The sequence below is a fragment of the Drosophila biarmipes genome, chromosome 3R (assembly GCF_025231255.1).
Source record: "Drosophila biarmipes strain raj3 chromosome 3R, RU_DBia_V1.1, whole genome shotgun sequence".
Classification (NCBI taxonomy): Eukaryota; Metazoa; Arthropoda; class Insecta; order Diptera; family Drosophilidae; genus Drosophila; species Drosophila biarmipes.
The window spans coordinates 18,432,833-18,444,319 of NC_066616.1; the positions used below are offsets into that span (position 1 = coordinate 18,432,833).

The 11,487-nt window shown below is 46.6% G+C and overlaps 5 protein-coding genes across 6 annotated transcripts; 3 read left to right on the forward strand and 2 right to left on the reverse strand.

Annotated features, from left to right (window-relative positions):
- Positions 1 to 247: 247 nt before the first annotated feature.
- Positions 248 to 2,163, reverse strand: LOC108023335 (putative transporter SVOPL). Of its 2 annotated transcripts, XM_017092666.3 has the most exons (6): positions 2,026 to 2,163; positions 1,642 to 1,966; positions 1,054 to 1,590; positions 855 to 999; positions 396 to 801; positions 248 to 333 (listed from the first exon to the last, which is right to left on the reverse strand). In XM_017092666.3, exons 1-6 carry the CDS (start codon positions 2,057 to 2,059, stop codon positions 299 to 301), a joined length of 1,482 nt encoding a protein of 493 aa, XP_016948155.2. In that variant the 5' UTR covers positions 2,060 to 2,163; the 3' UTR covers positions 248 to 298. The 2 variants fall into 2 exon arrangements, with proteins under 2 accessions (XP_016948155.2, XP_016948165.3); XM_017092676.3 differs by lacking the exon at positions 248 to 333 and having other exon boundaries at positions 659 to 801; positions 855 to 970.
- On the reverse strand, positions 2,103 to 3,110 carry LOC108023344 (ATP synthase mitochondrial F1 complex assembly factor 1). Its single transcript, XM_017092689.3, has 2 exons — positions 2,811 to 3,110; positions 2,103 to 2,755 (listed from the first exon to the last, which is right to left on the reverse strand). Exons 1-2 carry the CDS (start codon positions 3,053 to 3,055, stop codon positions 2,164 to 2,166), a joined length of 837 nt encoding a protein of 278 aa, XP_016948178.1. The 5' UTR covers positions 3,056 to 3,110; the 3' UTR covers positions 2,103 to 2,163.
- An 806-nt stretch (positions 3,111 to 3,916) lies between these two features.
- On the forward strand, positions 3,917 to 6,070 carry LOC108023329 (fatty acyl-CoA reductase wat). The gene is made up of 5 exons (XM_017092653.3): positions 3,917 to 4,266; positions 4,394 to 4,506; positions 4,563 to 5,073; positions 5,134 to 5,845; positions 5,904 to 6,070. Exons 1-5 carry the CDS (start codon positions 4,191 to 4,193, stop codon positions 5,989 to 5,991), a joined length of 1,500 nt encoding a protein of 499 aa, XP_016948142.1. The 5' UTR covers positions 3,917 to 4,190; the 3' UTR covers positions 5,992 to 6,070.
- A 715-nt stretch (positions 6,071 to 6,785) lies between these two features.
- LOC108023328 (fatty acyl-CoA reductase wat) lies at positions 6,786 to 8,679 on the forward strand. Its single transcript, XM_017092638.3, has 5 exons — positions 6,786 to 6,919; positions 6,977 to 7,089; positions 7,149 to 7,659; positions 7,715 to 8,426; positions 8,484 to 8,679. Exons 1-5 carry the CDS (start codon positions 6,844 to 6,846, stop codon positions 8,569 to 8,571), a joined length of 1,500 nt encoding a protein of 499 aa, XP_016948127.1. The 5' UTR covers positions 6,786 to 6,843; the 3' UTR covers positions 8,572 to 8,679.
- Positions 8,680 to 8,845: 166 nt separating this feature from the next.
- On the forward strand, positions 8,846 to 11,139 carry LOC108023319 (fatty acyl-CoA reductase wat). Its single transcript, XM_017092625.3, has 5 exons — positions 8,846 to 9,333; positions 9,393 to 9,505; positions 9,566 to 10,076; positions 10,138 to 10,849; positions 10,911 to 11,139. The coding sequence occupies exons 1-5, from the start codon at positions 9,225 to 9,227 to the stop codon at positions 10,996 to 10,998; spliced, it is 1,533 nt and encodes a 510-aa protein (XP_016948114.1). The 5' UTR covers positions 8,846 to 9,224; the 3' UTR covers positions 10,999 to 11,139.
- The last annotated feature ends 348 nt before the right edge of the window (positions 11,140 to 11,487 follow it).

Sequence of the window (11,487 nt, forward strand, 5' to 3'; positions counted from 1 at the left end):
GTAATAATCCGAATTGGTGCACACTCTAGGGAGATAAAAAATTTCCAGTTAATGCTGGTCCAAATGTCACATTATCGGGGATCTTTTTTATTTTATAACCAGTGCCAAGTCCAAGTACTGTTGTTGTTTTATAAAAGCTAAAAATAACTTTTTATAATTCGTTTTCTTGCCTACTTTCGGGCCTTAAAAAATAATACTTTACTAGCTAGAAGGAAAAGATTTGAGACAAGTATATATACAAATAATATATGTTGATTAAAATATGAAGATTTATCTTATAAAAATAAAAACACAGAAGTTACAATGGCAAGTACCCCTCCATACAAGCGGCAACTGTGGAAATATCAATAAGAAATGGCCAAGTAAAATAAATAATTGTTTTTAAGCGGTCTTACTCAGAGGTAGAATTGCGATCGCCAGCAGGAACAGCTCGCAATGATCCTGTATGTTGGAGCCGACCAGGATTGCGCCAACGGCTGCTCCACATCGACACCACATCAGGCTGATGCACAGAGCCTTGGCGCGAATGTAGGTGGGCACAAAGCGCAAGAGGGCACCTCCAAGCAGACCAATTGTAACGCCGGGAAAGGCGAGCAGGAACACCAGCGAAAAGAGTTGCATCGTGGGATCGGTGACAACGATAAGCAGAAAGCCAAATGTGGAGGCGGCCACCAGGGAGAAGACGAACATCACCTTCTTGTGCACGCAAAATAGCGACAGCCAGCTCAGATTGTACAGCACGACATACACAGCTCCCAGGACAAAGGAGTTATTAAAGCCCTTGAAGGAGTCGTCGCAGACCTGAGAAAACAAATAACTTAATCAAGGATATTGCTTCAGAGTCCTCAGCTTACCGCCTCGAAGTCAGCCTCAGTTTCCATAATCGGACCTGTTTCTGGGACGAAGAGTACTCTGCAGAAGGTCATGCCCTTCGTGTTGCCCTGCCGCATGTTGTAACGATTCCTCATGGCTGTGAACCAAATGCCCAGGCCATTAGACCTGGGGATCCGTGGACAAATTAATAAAAATCCTCGAGACACCTACCACACTCACAATAGACCCAGGACGAACATGACGAAGCAGACGCAAAGAAAATAGCCGATAAAGGGTTTCCGGAACAGGGGCATTGCATCGTCGAGCATTGAGCGCAGGATGTTCTGTTTGCTCTTGCGCCGCCTCACCCGGACATGATCTTCGTAGGCGATCATGTGTCGTATCTGGTCTTCGGTAAGGCCGTGCCCAGTATTCTTCTTGGATATCCATTCCATGGTAGCCAACCCCTTCTGTGTTTCGCCAATCATCATCAGGAACTTGGGGCTCTCCGGCAAGTGGAGCAGCAGGAAAAAAGCCACCACTCCGGGCAGAATGTATATCCAGCCTAAAACGCGCCAAGGTCTCAGCGTCAGGTCACCGACCAACTCGACCTCAAATTGAATGAAATCCTGACTCAGGAAGAGCGTGGCCCAAGCTGGGCAGGAGATCATGGCGAAGCCGGTGAACATGTACATGTGTGTGATGGTACGGACCAGAATCCGTTGCGAGCAGAATTCACTCAGGTAGGTGGCTGCCACGAAACTCGGACCGGCCACACTGATTGGAGGATAAATGTCTCATCTCGTTTAGTTTGCCCAAAATACTCACAAAATACATGTGACGAAGCGCATCACAAAGAAGCCCGTGGAGCTGATGCAGAACATGGAAGCGAGCGAACACACATTGCTTAGAACAATGGTACGCAACAGGGTCCAACGCCGACCTTTCTTGTCTGTTATGTAGCCCCAGAAGTAGGAGGAGCATATGATGCCCATAAAGCCAGCCGCCGTTAGCGAGGCCAACTGCGCCTGATTCATGTGCAGATCGCAGACAGCGGCAGGTCCTATGGTACCCATGCCCATGGTTTCTTGGATGGTGAGCATCTGCAGGAGACCAAGCGTCACAGTGGCAAACAGATGAACCCTCCCGAAACCTGCGGGCGGTGGGCTATTCATGTGCAAGCTTATCGGATGCGGACTTTTTCGCATTTACCAATCTGCTCCATGACCAAATCAAAGTTCTCCATGTCCTGTGTTTATGAAGACATAAAATTTGAAAATTTACCAATATTTCGTATTTGTTGTGTCGGTGTCGTGTTTGCTTCGTTTATTTTGACTAAAATCACAGGGCTTAGGCCAGCTGTATGTTCTCCACTTCCTTGATCAGATCCATGTGCTTGAATTCGTCCGGTTTGCGGGTGAAGGTGTTCAGCAGGTTAAGCTTGCCCTCGTCGGGCTTAAGGTAGAACATCTGGAGCTCGTTGGCCAGGCACTGAGCCTCCTGGGCGGTGAGTACCTTAGTGTCGTACTCGCCGCGCATCAGAACCACTCCCTTGTCCTGCACCTCGGTGTAGTGGACCAGGGTGAGGCACTCGGGGGCGTTCTCGTGGTGCACCTGGTAGGCCAGGAGCGGGGTGAAGTGCACGGTGTTGGCGGCGAACTGCAGCATGACGAACTCGAAGCCCTCGCTGCGGGGCAGCGGCAGCAAGAAGACTGGGTGCTCCTTGGCACGCTGCATGAGGGTCTCGTACTGAGTAGTGGACAGAGTGGCGGCCAGGACCTCCTTGGTCTTGTGGTACTCCAGCCAGATCTGCGAGACCTCCTCGGCGCTCTTGTCGGCAATCAGCTCCAACTTCATAATGTCGGTGAGCTTCTTGTGCGGTATTTCAGCCGCCTGCTCGGCCTGCAGCTTTTGCTTGGGATTGAGCAGCTCGGAGTAGGACCTGGAACGGGATGCTATTAGCCTGAGGGTGCACTTTTTGCGAACTCTGTCCTCACCTGGCCTGGCTCTGGCCATCCTTAATGGGATTCACCACGCGCTCCACGCGATCCAGGAACTCCTCAGCCGACGTCTGCTGCAACTTGGCAATCTTGCTCGCGTACTTGGAGTAGTAGGGATTGGTCTCCTTCAGCTTCTCGACGGCCTCCTCGGCGCGGCGGGCGGCGGACATGGTGATGGTACGGTTTACCGTCAAGGAGTTATTCAGGAAAACGCGAAAAGGCAATTTTCTGGCGCATGCCATTTCCCCAATCAAAATTATACAACAACGCGACAGCTGTTTGTTAACTATCGAAATGTATCGATTGCTCGCAGTAGAGATGAGCGCGTGTCAAAAGTTTGGTTCACGAAGGTGTCATTACGCAAAAGCACGAAACTAAAAATGCCTGTTTTCCACTGGTACATACTTTCACTTTCTGCAAAATGCACATTATAACATACGTATATGGGCTGCCCATCATAACAAAAGATCTTTCAGAAACTGAAAACTTTGTTTCTCTCTCTATTTAACTTGCTTTCCCGCTCCTGACACGACGAAAAGGAGTCCATCTAAAGGGCACACTGCGCTCGTGGATTCTGGGCGCCCTTTGGCTCGCTTCGTAGGTTGGTGGTCCCCGCGGAGGTGAAGGTGAAGGTTCGAATCCACTCAGGGGCTGAATTTAATTTATTTTTTATTTTTATTAAAATTAGTTTAGGATATTACTTTTTGGGAGCCTGGTAAAAAATCTGATACAACACTAATTTAACAAGTTTAACAAAAAGTAGTAAAAAAAATCTTTCCAAGCTGCATTTTATTCTATAAAATTAAATATGTTAGTATATGCTTGCCCGAGTAAGAATCGAAGTGCTTTACACTCATGTAATAGACTAAGGTCATGCTGAGTGCCAATTACATTACATTATTAAGATATGTCTGCCAAGTGCTATAACAAGTATTTTTATAAATTTATTTACAAGCCGTACTTAGACCTCCTTGAGCGGCCATTTGGTTGGCAAATCAACCAATTAAAATTTGAAAAAAATGTAAGTACATTTATATGGATACAGAACAGGGATGCAGAAAACAATTTAAAACAGAAAACTCATTCAGTCAAATTTCCACACCTCCGCTTCTGCAAGTCATTATTTTAACCTAATTTAAATGAAATTTGGAAACAGCATACTTTCGTTAGTTCTATAATATTATTCGATTTTACCAGCCCTGGGTCTTTAGTTCACCGAACGAACGCCCATTTCGTATAAATATCCGCAGCGAATTCAAGGTGATTTACATTAAAGCTATTTCTCGTCGATCACAAAGTCGACGTTTTTAACAACAGCTTGGACTCTTTGCCACCACTTCGAAGTGTAAGCACTACTTTTGGATATTATTGGGTGAAATGGATACCGAAATTCAGAGATGTTTTCGCAGCAAAACTGTTTTCCTAACCGGAGCCACAGGCTTTTTGGGAAAAGGTATTGGCACATTTTCAAATTTACAGGAGTAAAGTTCAAAGCAACGACCAGGCGGCAGACTCTAGAAAAACTTGTTTCAACAATTAATAACAGAATTGCGACTTGCACCTTTCTTACAATATTAAAGTGATAATTGAAAAGCTGTTGCGCACCACGGATGTGAAACGAATCTATGTGTTGATCAGACCCAAGCGGGGTGTTGAGATTCAGGAGAGGATTATCACTTGGTCCAAGGATGCGGTAAGTGAAGAGCTGGAAGACCCAAGACTATTACTTACTCTCGAAGTTGAGAAAAGGTTTTCGAACTGCTGCTCAAGTCCAAGCCGGAGGCCCTTCAAAGGGTTTGGCCCGTCGCAGGAGACTGCCTCGATTCCGATTTGGGGATCAGCGAGAGTGATCGAAGGCTTTTGACCTCCGAGGTGCAGATTGTCGTCCATGGAGCAGCCACCGTGAGATTCAACGAGCCGCTGCATGTGGCTCTGGCTATCAACACAAGGGCCACGCGACTGATGATTCAACTGGCCAGGGAGATGAGGCAGCTGGAGGCGTTTGTTCATATCTCCACAGCCTTCTCCAACTGCATTATCTACGACATTAAGGAGACCTTCTACCCCGAGCACCTAAGCTGCAGTTCCGACAAGGTACTGGCCATGACCAAGCTGGTGAGTGACGAACTGCTAGACAACATGGAAACTGCCCTTCTTGGTTCCTTCCCCAATACCTATACCTACACCAAGGCCCTGGCAGAGGATGTCATCCTGAAGGAAGCGGGTGGCTTACCCCTCTGCATCTTCCGACCGGCAGTCAGTGAGTAATCCTTGCCAAAGATATAATACTAGTTATAGCAGTGGTTTTCCCCTAACCCAGTCATTGCGGCCCACAAGGAACCCATCTCCGGCTGGATTGACAACATGTACGGACCCATGGCCATACTTTTCGGAGTGGCGCGAGGGGTACTGCGCATCGCCACCATAGATCCCACGGCGGAGGCGAGTCTGGTGCCCGTGGACTACTGTGCCAATATGGCCCTGGCCTGCGCTTGGAGAACCACCGAGGATGGCAGCGGGAAGAGACCCCAGGAGAGTCCCACCATCTACCAACTGGCGCCGAGCGATGAGAACAGACTCACCCACGGAGAGTTCATTCAGCATGCCCTCGATGGACGATCCTATTGTCCGCTCACCAAGATGCTATGGTACCCCTTTCTCCACTGCATCACCACGCAGTGGCTCTATCCCCTGGCAGCCTTCTTCTACCACACCTTGCCAGCCTACTTCTTTGACCTGGCCCTTTGGCTGAGTGGCCGGAAACCGCGGCTGGTGAAGATCTATCGCAAGATACACAAGACCCTTGGCATCTTGGGGCCGTTTGCCTGCAAGAGCTGGCACTTCGACACGCGCAACACGGATCGCCTAAGGCAACTCATGTCGGCGGAGGACCGAACCATATACTACTTTGACATGTTCAGCCTCAACTGGAAGGAGTACTTCCTTCAGGCCCTCCGAGGCATGAGGCAATATCTGGGAAAAGAGCCGCCCACTCCGGAGTCCATTGCTCAAGGCATGAAGTTGATCAAGCGGTAATCACCTATTAAAAATCCTGGTTTTCTCAGTGTATTAACTGCATTCTCCTTACAGCTTGAAGCTGCTCCATCATACCCTGGAGTTCATTCTCTTTTCTGTGGCCGCTTTTATTGTTTTGTCGCTGCTCAATTTCCTGCTGTAAATTAGATAAATATGACACTTTAAAGTCCCCATAAATGAGTCACTAAATAAAAATACATATTTACTTTCATAAAAACAAATGTTTTTTATACCCATGACGAGCTTTTAATCGATTAAGTCAATCTTCCGGGCTCGTCGCAGCAGCGAGATGTCAACCATATGTCAGATGTCAATGTGTACTTGTAACTTGAGTAACAAGAGTTAGCTTTATTGGATAATAAAATAAATTGGCTGTTCAATATGGGAAGTAATTACTAGCCTCACCTATGTTGTACCTATAAAACCTTCACGTGTAAGACATAATATTGACGTAGCGATTAGATTTATTCGTTTGATAAATATATTCGTACAGGTTATGGCACCGTATGCAGCAAGCTAAGTCGTATTTTCCTTCCTTTTCTTTATAAACTCATTAGCATTGGGCGTTAGAGAAAGCATTTCGCCTGGTCGCGATTTCGAAAAATCAAATTGCGTGTTAAATGTGTCTGAAGGAAATAAATATGCTTCCAGAAAATTAAAAAAACTTATTTAAGCGTTTGAAAAAAACCAAAAACCTAATATTTTTTCAACTGGAAAAACATTGGCAAAATTGTTTTCTAATATCTTGTTATAACATTAGGGTTTGACTTGGTTTCCGTATAAAAGTTCCCTCTTATATAGCTAATTTAAAATATCTACGCAAGCACGCTCTCCTCCCTAAAACGGAAAGCTATTGCTTTTCTAGAAAAGGCTGAACTCGACCTCTTTAGGGTATTTGTAATTTATAGATTTCCAAATAAATAGAAGCGCTAGTTTGGACTTTCTTTTTAGTTAACTTGGTCGCGAAACGGCAAGGTATCACACTCTGAGCAAAATGGACATCGGAATACAAGGATTTTTTAAGAATAAAACAGTATTTCTAACGGGAGCTACAGGATTTTTAGGAAAAGGTAGCCCAGTTCCAGCTGTGGAACACAGTCAATAGCTAATGGATTATTTTTTTAAAGTGGTAACCGAGAAACTACTGAGAACATCGGAGGTTAGCCGGATTTATGCCCTGGTTAGACCCAAGCGCGGAGTGCCCATCCAAGAACGTATCGCAACCTGGGAAAAGGACCCGGTGAGGCAAAGTTAGGTCTAGGGAGGACACATGTTACCCTTTCAATTATGTTCTCGAAGGTGTTCGAGGTGCTTCTGAGGACGAAGCCAGATGCCCTGCATCGCGTGTGCCCCATCGCAGGAGATTGTGCCGCACCCGATTTGGGTATCAGCGACCATGATCGAAGGATCCTGGCCGCCGAGGTGCATGTCGTTATCCATGGAGCTGCTACTGTGCGATTCGACGAGGTCCTGCACTTGGCCGTGGCCATCAATGTTCGGGCTACCCGTCTGCTGCTCCAGTTGGCCAAGCAGATGACCAACCTGGTTTCCTACGTTCACATTTCCACTGCCTACTCGAACTGCGTGATTCGTGACATTGCAGAGCGCTTCTATCCGGAGCACTTGAACTGCAGCTCGGCTAATATCCTGGCCCTGAACGATCTGGTGTCCAAGGAGGTGCTGGACAAAATGACCCCTGCCCTGTTGGGCTCCTATCCCAACACCTATACGTACACCAAGGCCTTGGCGGAGGACGTGATCCTGCGGGAGGCCGGCAACCTGCCCCTGTGTGTCTACCGGCCGGCGATCAGTAAGTGCATCAGATTGGAGTTAATCTTGAACAGCTGCAACTTAAATATTCCCAGTTATGTCCACCTACAAGGAGCCCGTAAGCGGGTGGGTGGACAATCTGTTTGGACCTATGGCCCTTTGCTTTGGAGGAGCGCGCGGCATTATGCGGGTCACCATGGTGGACCCCGATGCCAAGATCGGTATAGTGCCGGCTGACTATTGCGTCAATGTAGCTTTGGCCTGTGCCTGGCGAACGGCGGAGAAATCGGTGAAAAGTGGCAAAACCACGAGGCCGCCCATTTACACCTTTGCGCCCAGCGAGAAAAACCTTGTGACCTTTGGCGAGTTCATCTATACATCGGTTCAGTACCGCGACGTCATTCCGCTGACCAAGATGTTGTGGTATCCGTTTGTCCTCTGCATCACCAAAGCATCCCTGTTTCCGCTGGCTGCCTTCCTCCTCCACACTCTTCCGGGCTATTTCTTCGATCTGCTGCTGCGTCTCAAGGGCCGGAAGCCCATTCTGGTGAACCTCTACCGCAAGATTCACAAGAACATCGCTGTCCTGGGTCCATTCTCCAACACCACTTGGCACTTTGACACGTCCAACACGAAGGAACTGAGGCAGGCCATGTCCCAGGATGACCTCCAACTGTTCGGCTTTGACATGGCCCGCCTGGACTGGGGCGACTACTTCAAGACGGTCATGTACGGAGTGCGACTGTATATTGGAAAGGAGCAGCCCACCGCTGAGTCCATCGCCAAGGGTCTGAAGCTGGGGAAGCGGTGAGTTTCAGAACAAGATTTGCCACTCTGTTTGATACTTAATATCCTTCCTAACAGTCTAAAGGTGCTACACTACACATTCGTATACTCGTTGATCTCCGTTGCTGGCTACGCCCTGTGGTCTCTAGCCAAGCTCTTGGTCTAACATCCCCCTAGGGAGTCGAGAAGTTGGAAGAGTCTTTGGAATTCTAAGCTGTCTTAATATTTTATGCTTAAAATTAACGAGGTTATAAAAAAGCAACAAAGAACGCAATTTGAATACTTGTATAATTCCTCATTAAATGGTAAGGTGATTAACTCAAAGGTTTCCTATCGACGTCATCCAAGATTGGGAAAAAAATGGATAGAACAAACGAATTACATTTCTTATAGATCGTTTGACTTGTAGTTCTCCGCCAAAAGGTATGCTCTTAAATAGGTTGCACCTTGTATACCCAACTTGGTGTTTTGTCACTTGAATGATTAGATTGGGAGGAATCTGTTTTGGACTACTGTTGAAGCATAAACATATATTTTGAGAGATCTGTTCGTATCTAAAAATGTGTTTAATAAAATTATACTAGCACGGATGAATGTGCAGTTCTGTCGAGACCCGATAAATGCAATCCAACCGTGGCTGTAGCTGTGACTATTCATAAGACACTCGCGTATATGGGGTAACTTTGCATACGATTGGCCTGGTCACTGTTCAAATGACACTGCGTCTATCGGCGCAGCGCGTATAAAAAGCGCGACCATACCGAATTGATTTCCGATAGAATTTCATTTTCAACTTGCAAGCTTCATGGGATCCTCAGAATGACACCGAGAAACGCCACAACGAGTTCCGAAAAGGACGGCGGTATCCAAGGATTTTACAAAGACAAGGTGGTGTTCTTGACAGGCGCCACAGGATTTCTGGGGAAAGGTAAACGCCGAAGGACAGCCCTGGAATGTTTTTCTTAAGTGCGCTTCCTTATTTTGCAGTGATAATTGAAAAGCTTTTGCGAACCACGGATGTGAAACGGATTTACTCGATGATCAGGCCCAAACGGGGTCAGGGCATTCAGGAACGCATAGCCATATGGAAGAAGGACCCAGTGAGTAAAAAGTAAAGGAAGCTCTTCGATTAGGGCTAAGATATGCTCTTACCCCTCAAGCTCTTTGAAGTCCTGCTGCAGGCAAAGCCAGAGGCACTCAATCGGATCTCCATAGTCGCAGGCGATTGCTTGGAACCCGACCTGGGAATTAGTAAGTCGGATCGCCAGCTCTTGGCCTCCGAGGTCCAGATAGTCATCCATGGAGCAGCCACAGTGCGATTTAATGAGCTGCTCCACGTTGCTTTGGCGATCAACACAAGGGCCACAAGGCTAATGCTCCAATTGGCCAAGGAGATGAAGCATCTGGAGGCCTATTTGCACGTCTCCACGGCGTTTTCCAACTGCATCATATTTCGTGTGGAGGAGAAATTCTATCCCGAGCACCTGACCTGCGACTCGGAGAAGGTTTTGGCCTTGAGTGAGCTGCTAGACGAACAAACTTTGGACAAACTGACACTCACTCTCCAGGGAGACTATCCGAACACCTATACCTACACCAAGGCACTGGCGGAGGACGTGGTCCTGAGGGAATCCGGAGATCTTCCCCTGAGTATCTTTCGACCGGGTGTTAGTAAGTAAATGGCGTGGTACAGGGGCTTGAACTCCTGATAACATTTTTTTTTCATTCTCAGTAATCGCCACCCACACCGACCCTGTAAGTGGCTGGATAGACAATCTGTACGGCCCCATTGCTCTAATGTATGGCGTCGGCCATGGAGTTTTGCGCCTGATTAGCTACGACAAGAAGGGTTACGCCAGCCTTGTGCCCGTGGACTACTGCGCAAACGTGGTTTTGGCAAGTGTTTGGCAAACGTCTAAGGAAAAAACCCCTCTAGATCCGAAGTTACAACCCGCCATCTACACCTTAGCACCCAGTGAAAAGAACCTACTGAACATCGAGGACTACATCAACTACGGCCTGTACTTCCGAGATGAGTTTCCCCTGACGAAGATGATCTGGTACCCGTTCGTGCAAAACGTATCCACAACCTGGCTGTATCCGCTGCTCGCGTTCTTTTACCACATTTTACCCGGGTTTTTCTACGATCTGGCCCTAAGTCTTTCGGGAAGGAGACCTCGCCTGGTGAAGCTCTACCGATCTATACATGTCAACATCAAGATCCTGCAGCCCTTCTTACACAACACTTGGCATTTTGAGACGAAGAGCACAGATCGGCTAAGGGCCTTAATGTCACCTGAGGAGCGTCAAATATACAACTTCGACATGGAGGCTCTCAACTGGAAGAAGTACTGGGAGAAGGCCCTGTTGGGCATGCGACTTTACCTGGGAAAAGAGCCTCCAACCAAGGAATCCATTGATCAGGGTCTGAGACTGTTGCTGCTGTAAGTTCTTATTGTAAAAATTTTACCTTTTCCCTAAATGTATCCTCTCGTTATGAATTAGTTTGAAGATCTTGCACTATGGCCTTATGACTGTACTGTGGGTCATTGCTGGAATCATCTTGTGGACACTGGTCAAATGGATGATTTGATTAAAGTTTTCTGCTCACGCAAATCATTTAGCTTTATAAAACCCTGGGTGTTCACTGTTTAAAGTTTTAGGCCAATAATTTTAAGCAGTAAAGCATAAGAACCGTTCTTCAAGGAAGAGTAAAATAAAGTTGTAAAGGAAAGTCTGTATTCAATTGGTGGGTATCATGGAGACATCAAAACTTTGCATTTTTAGAAAAAAAAATATAATAATGAATATAATCATTCTCTTCAGATTGTTCCCTGAACCTACATAAATGCAATTTATTTATATTAATCAATTTTCATGCTTTCCGACACTGTAGATCTTATTTCAATTTACCATTCCAACCTTCTAAAAATGTTTTTGAAATATTTTTATAAAACGGTTCTATTGTTATGGGTTTGTGCCACTGCTTTTTAAGTGTCACTGCAAACCCGAGACACAAACCATGCATTTGATTATTGGCATACCGTATAACAGTATTTTAATACTTAATATTGGATTAATC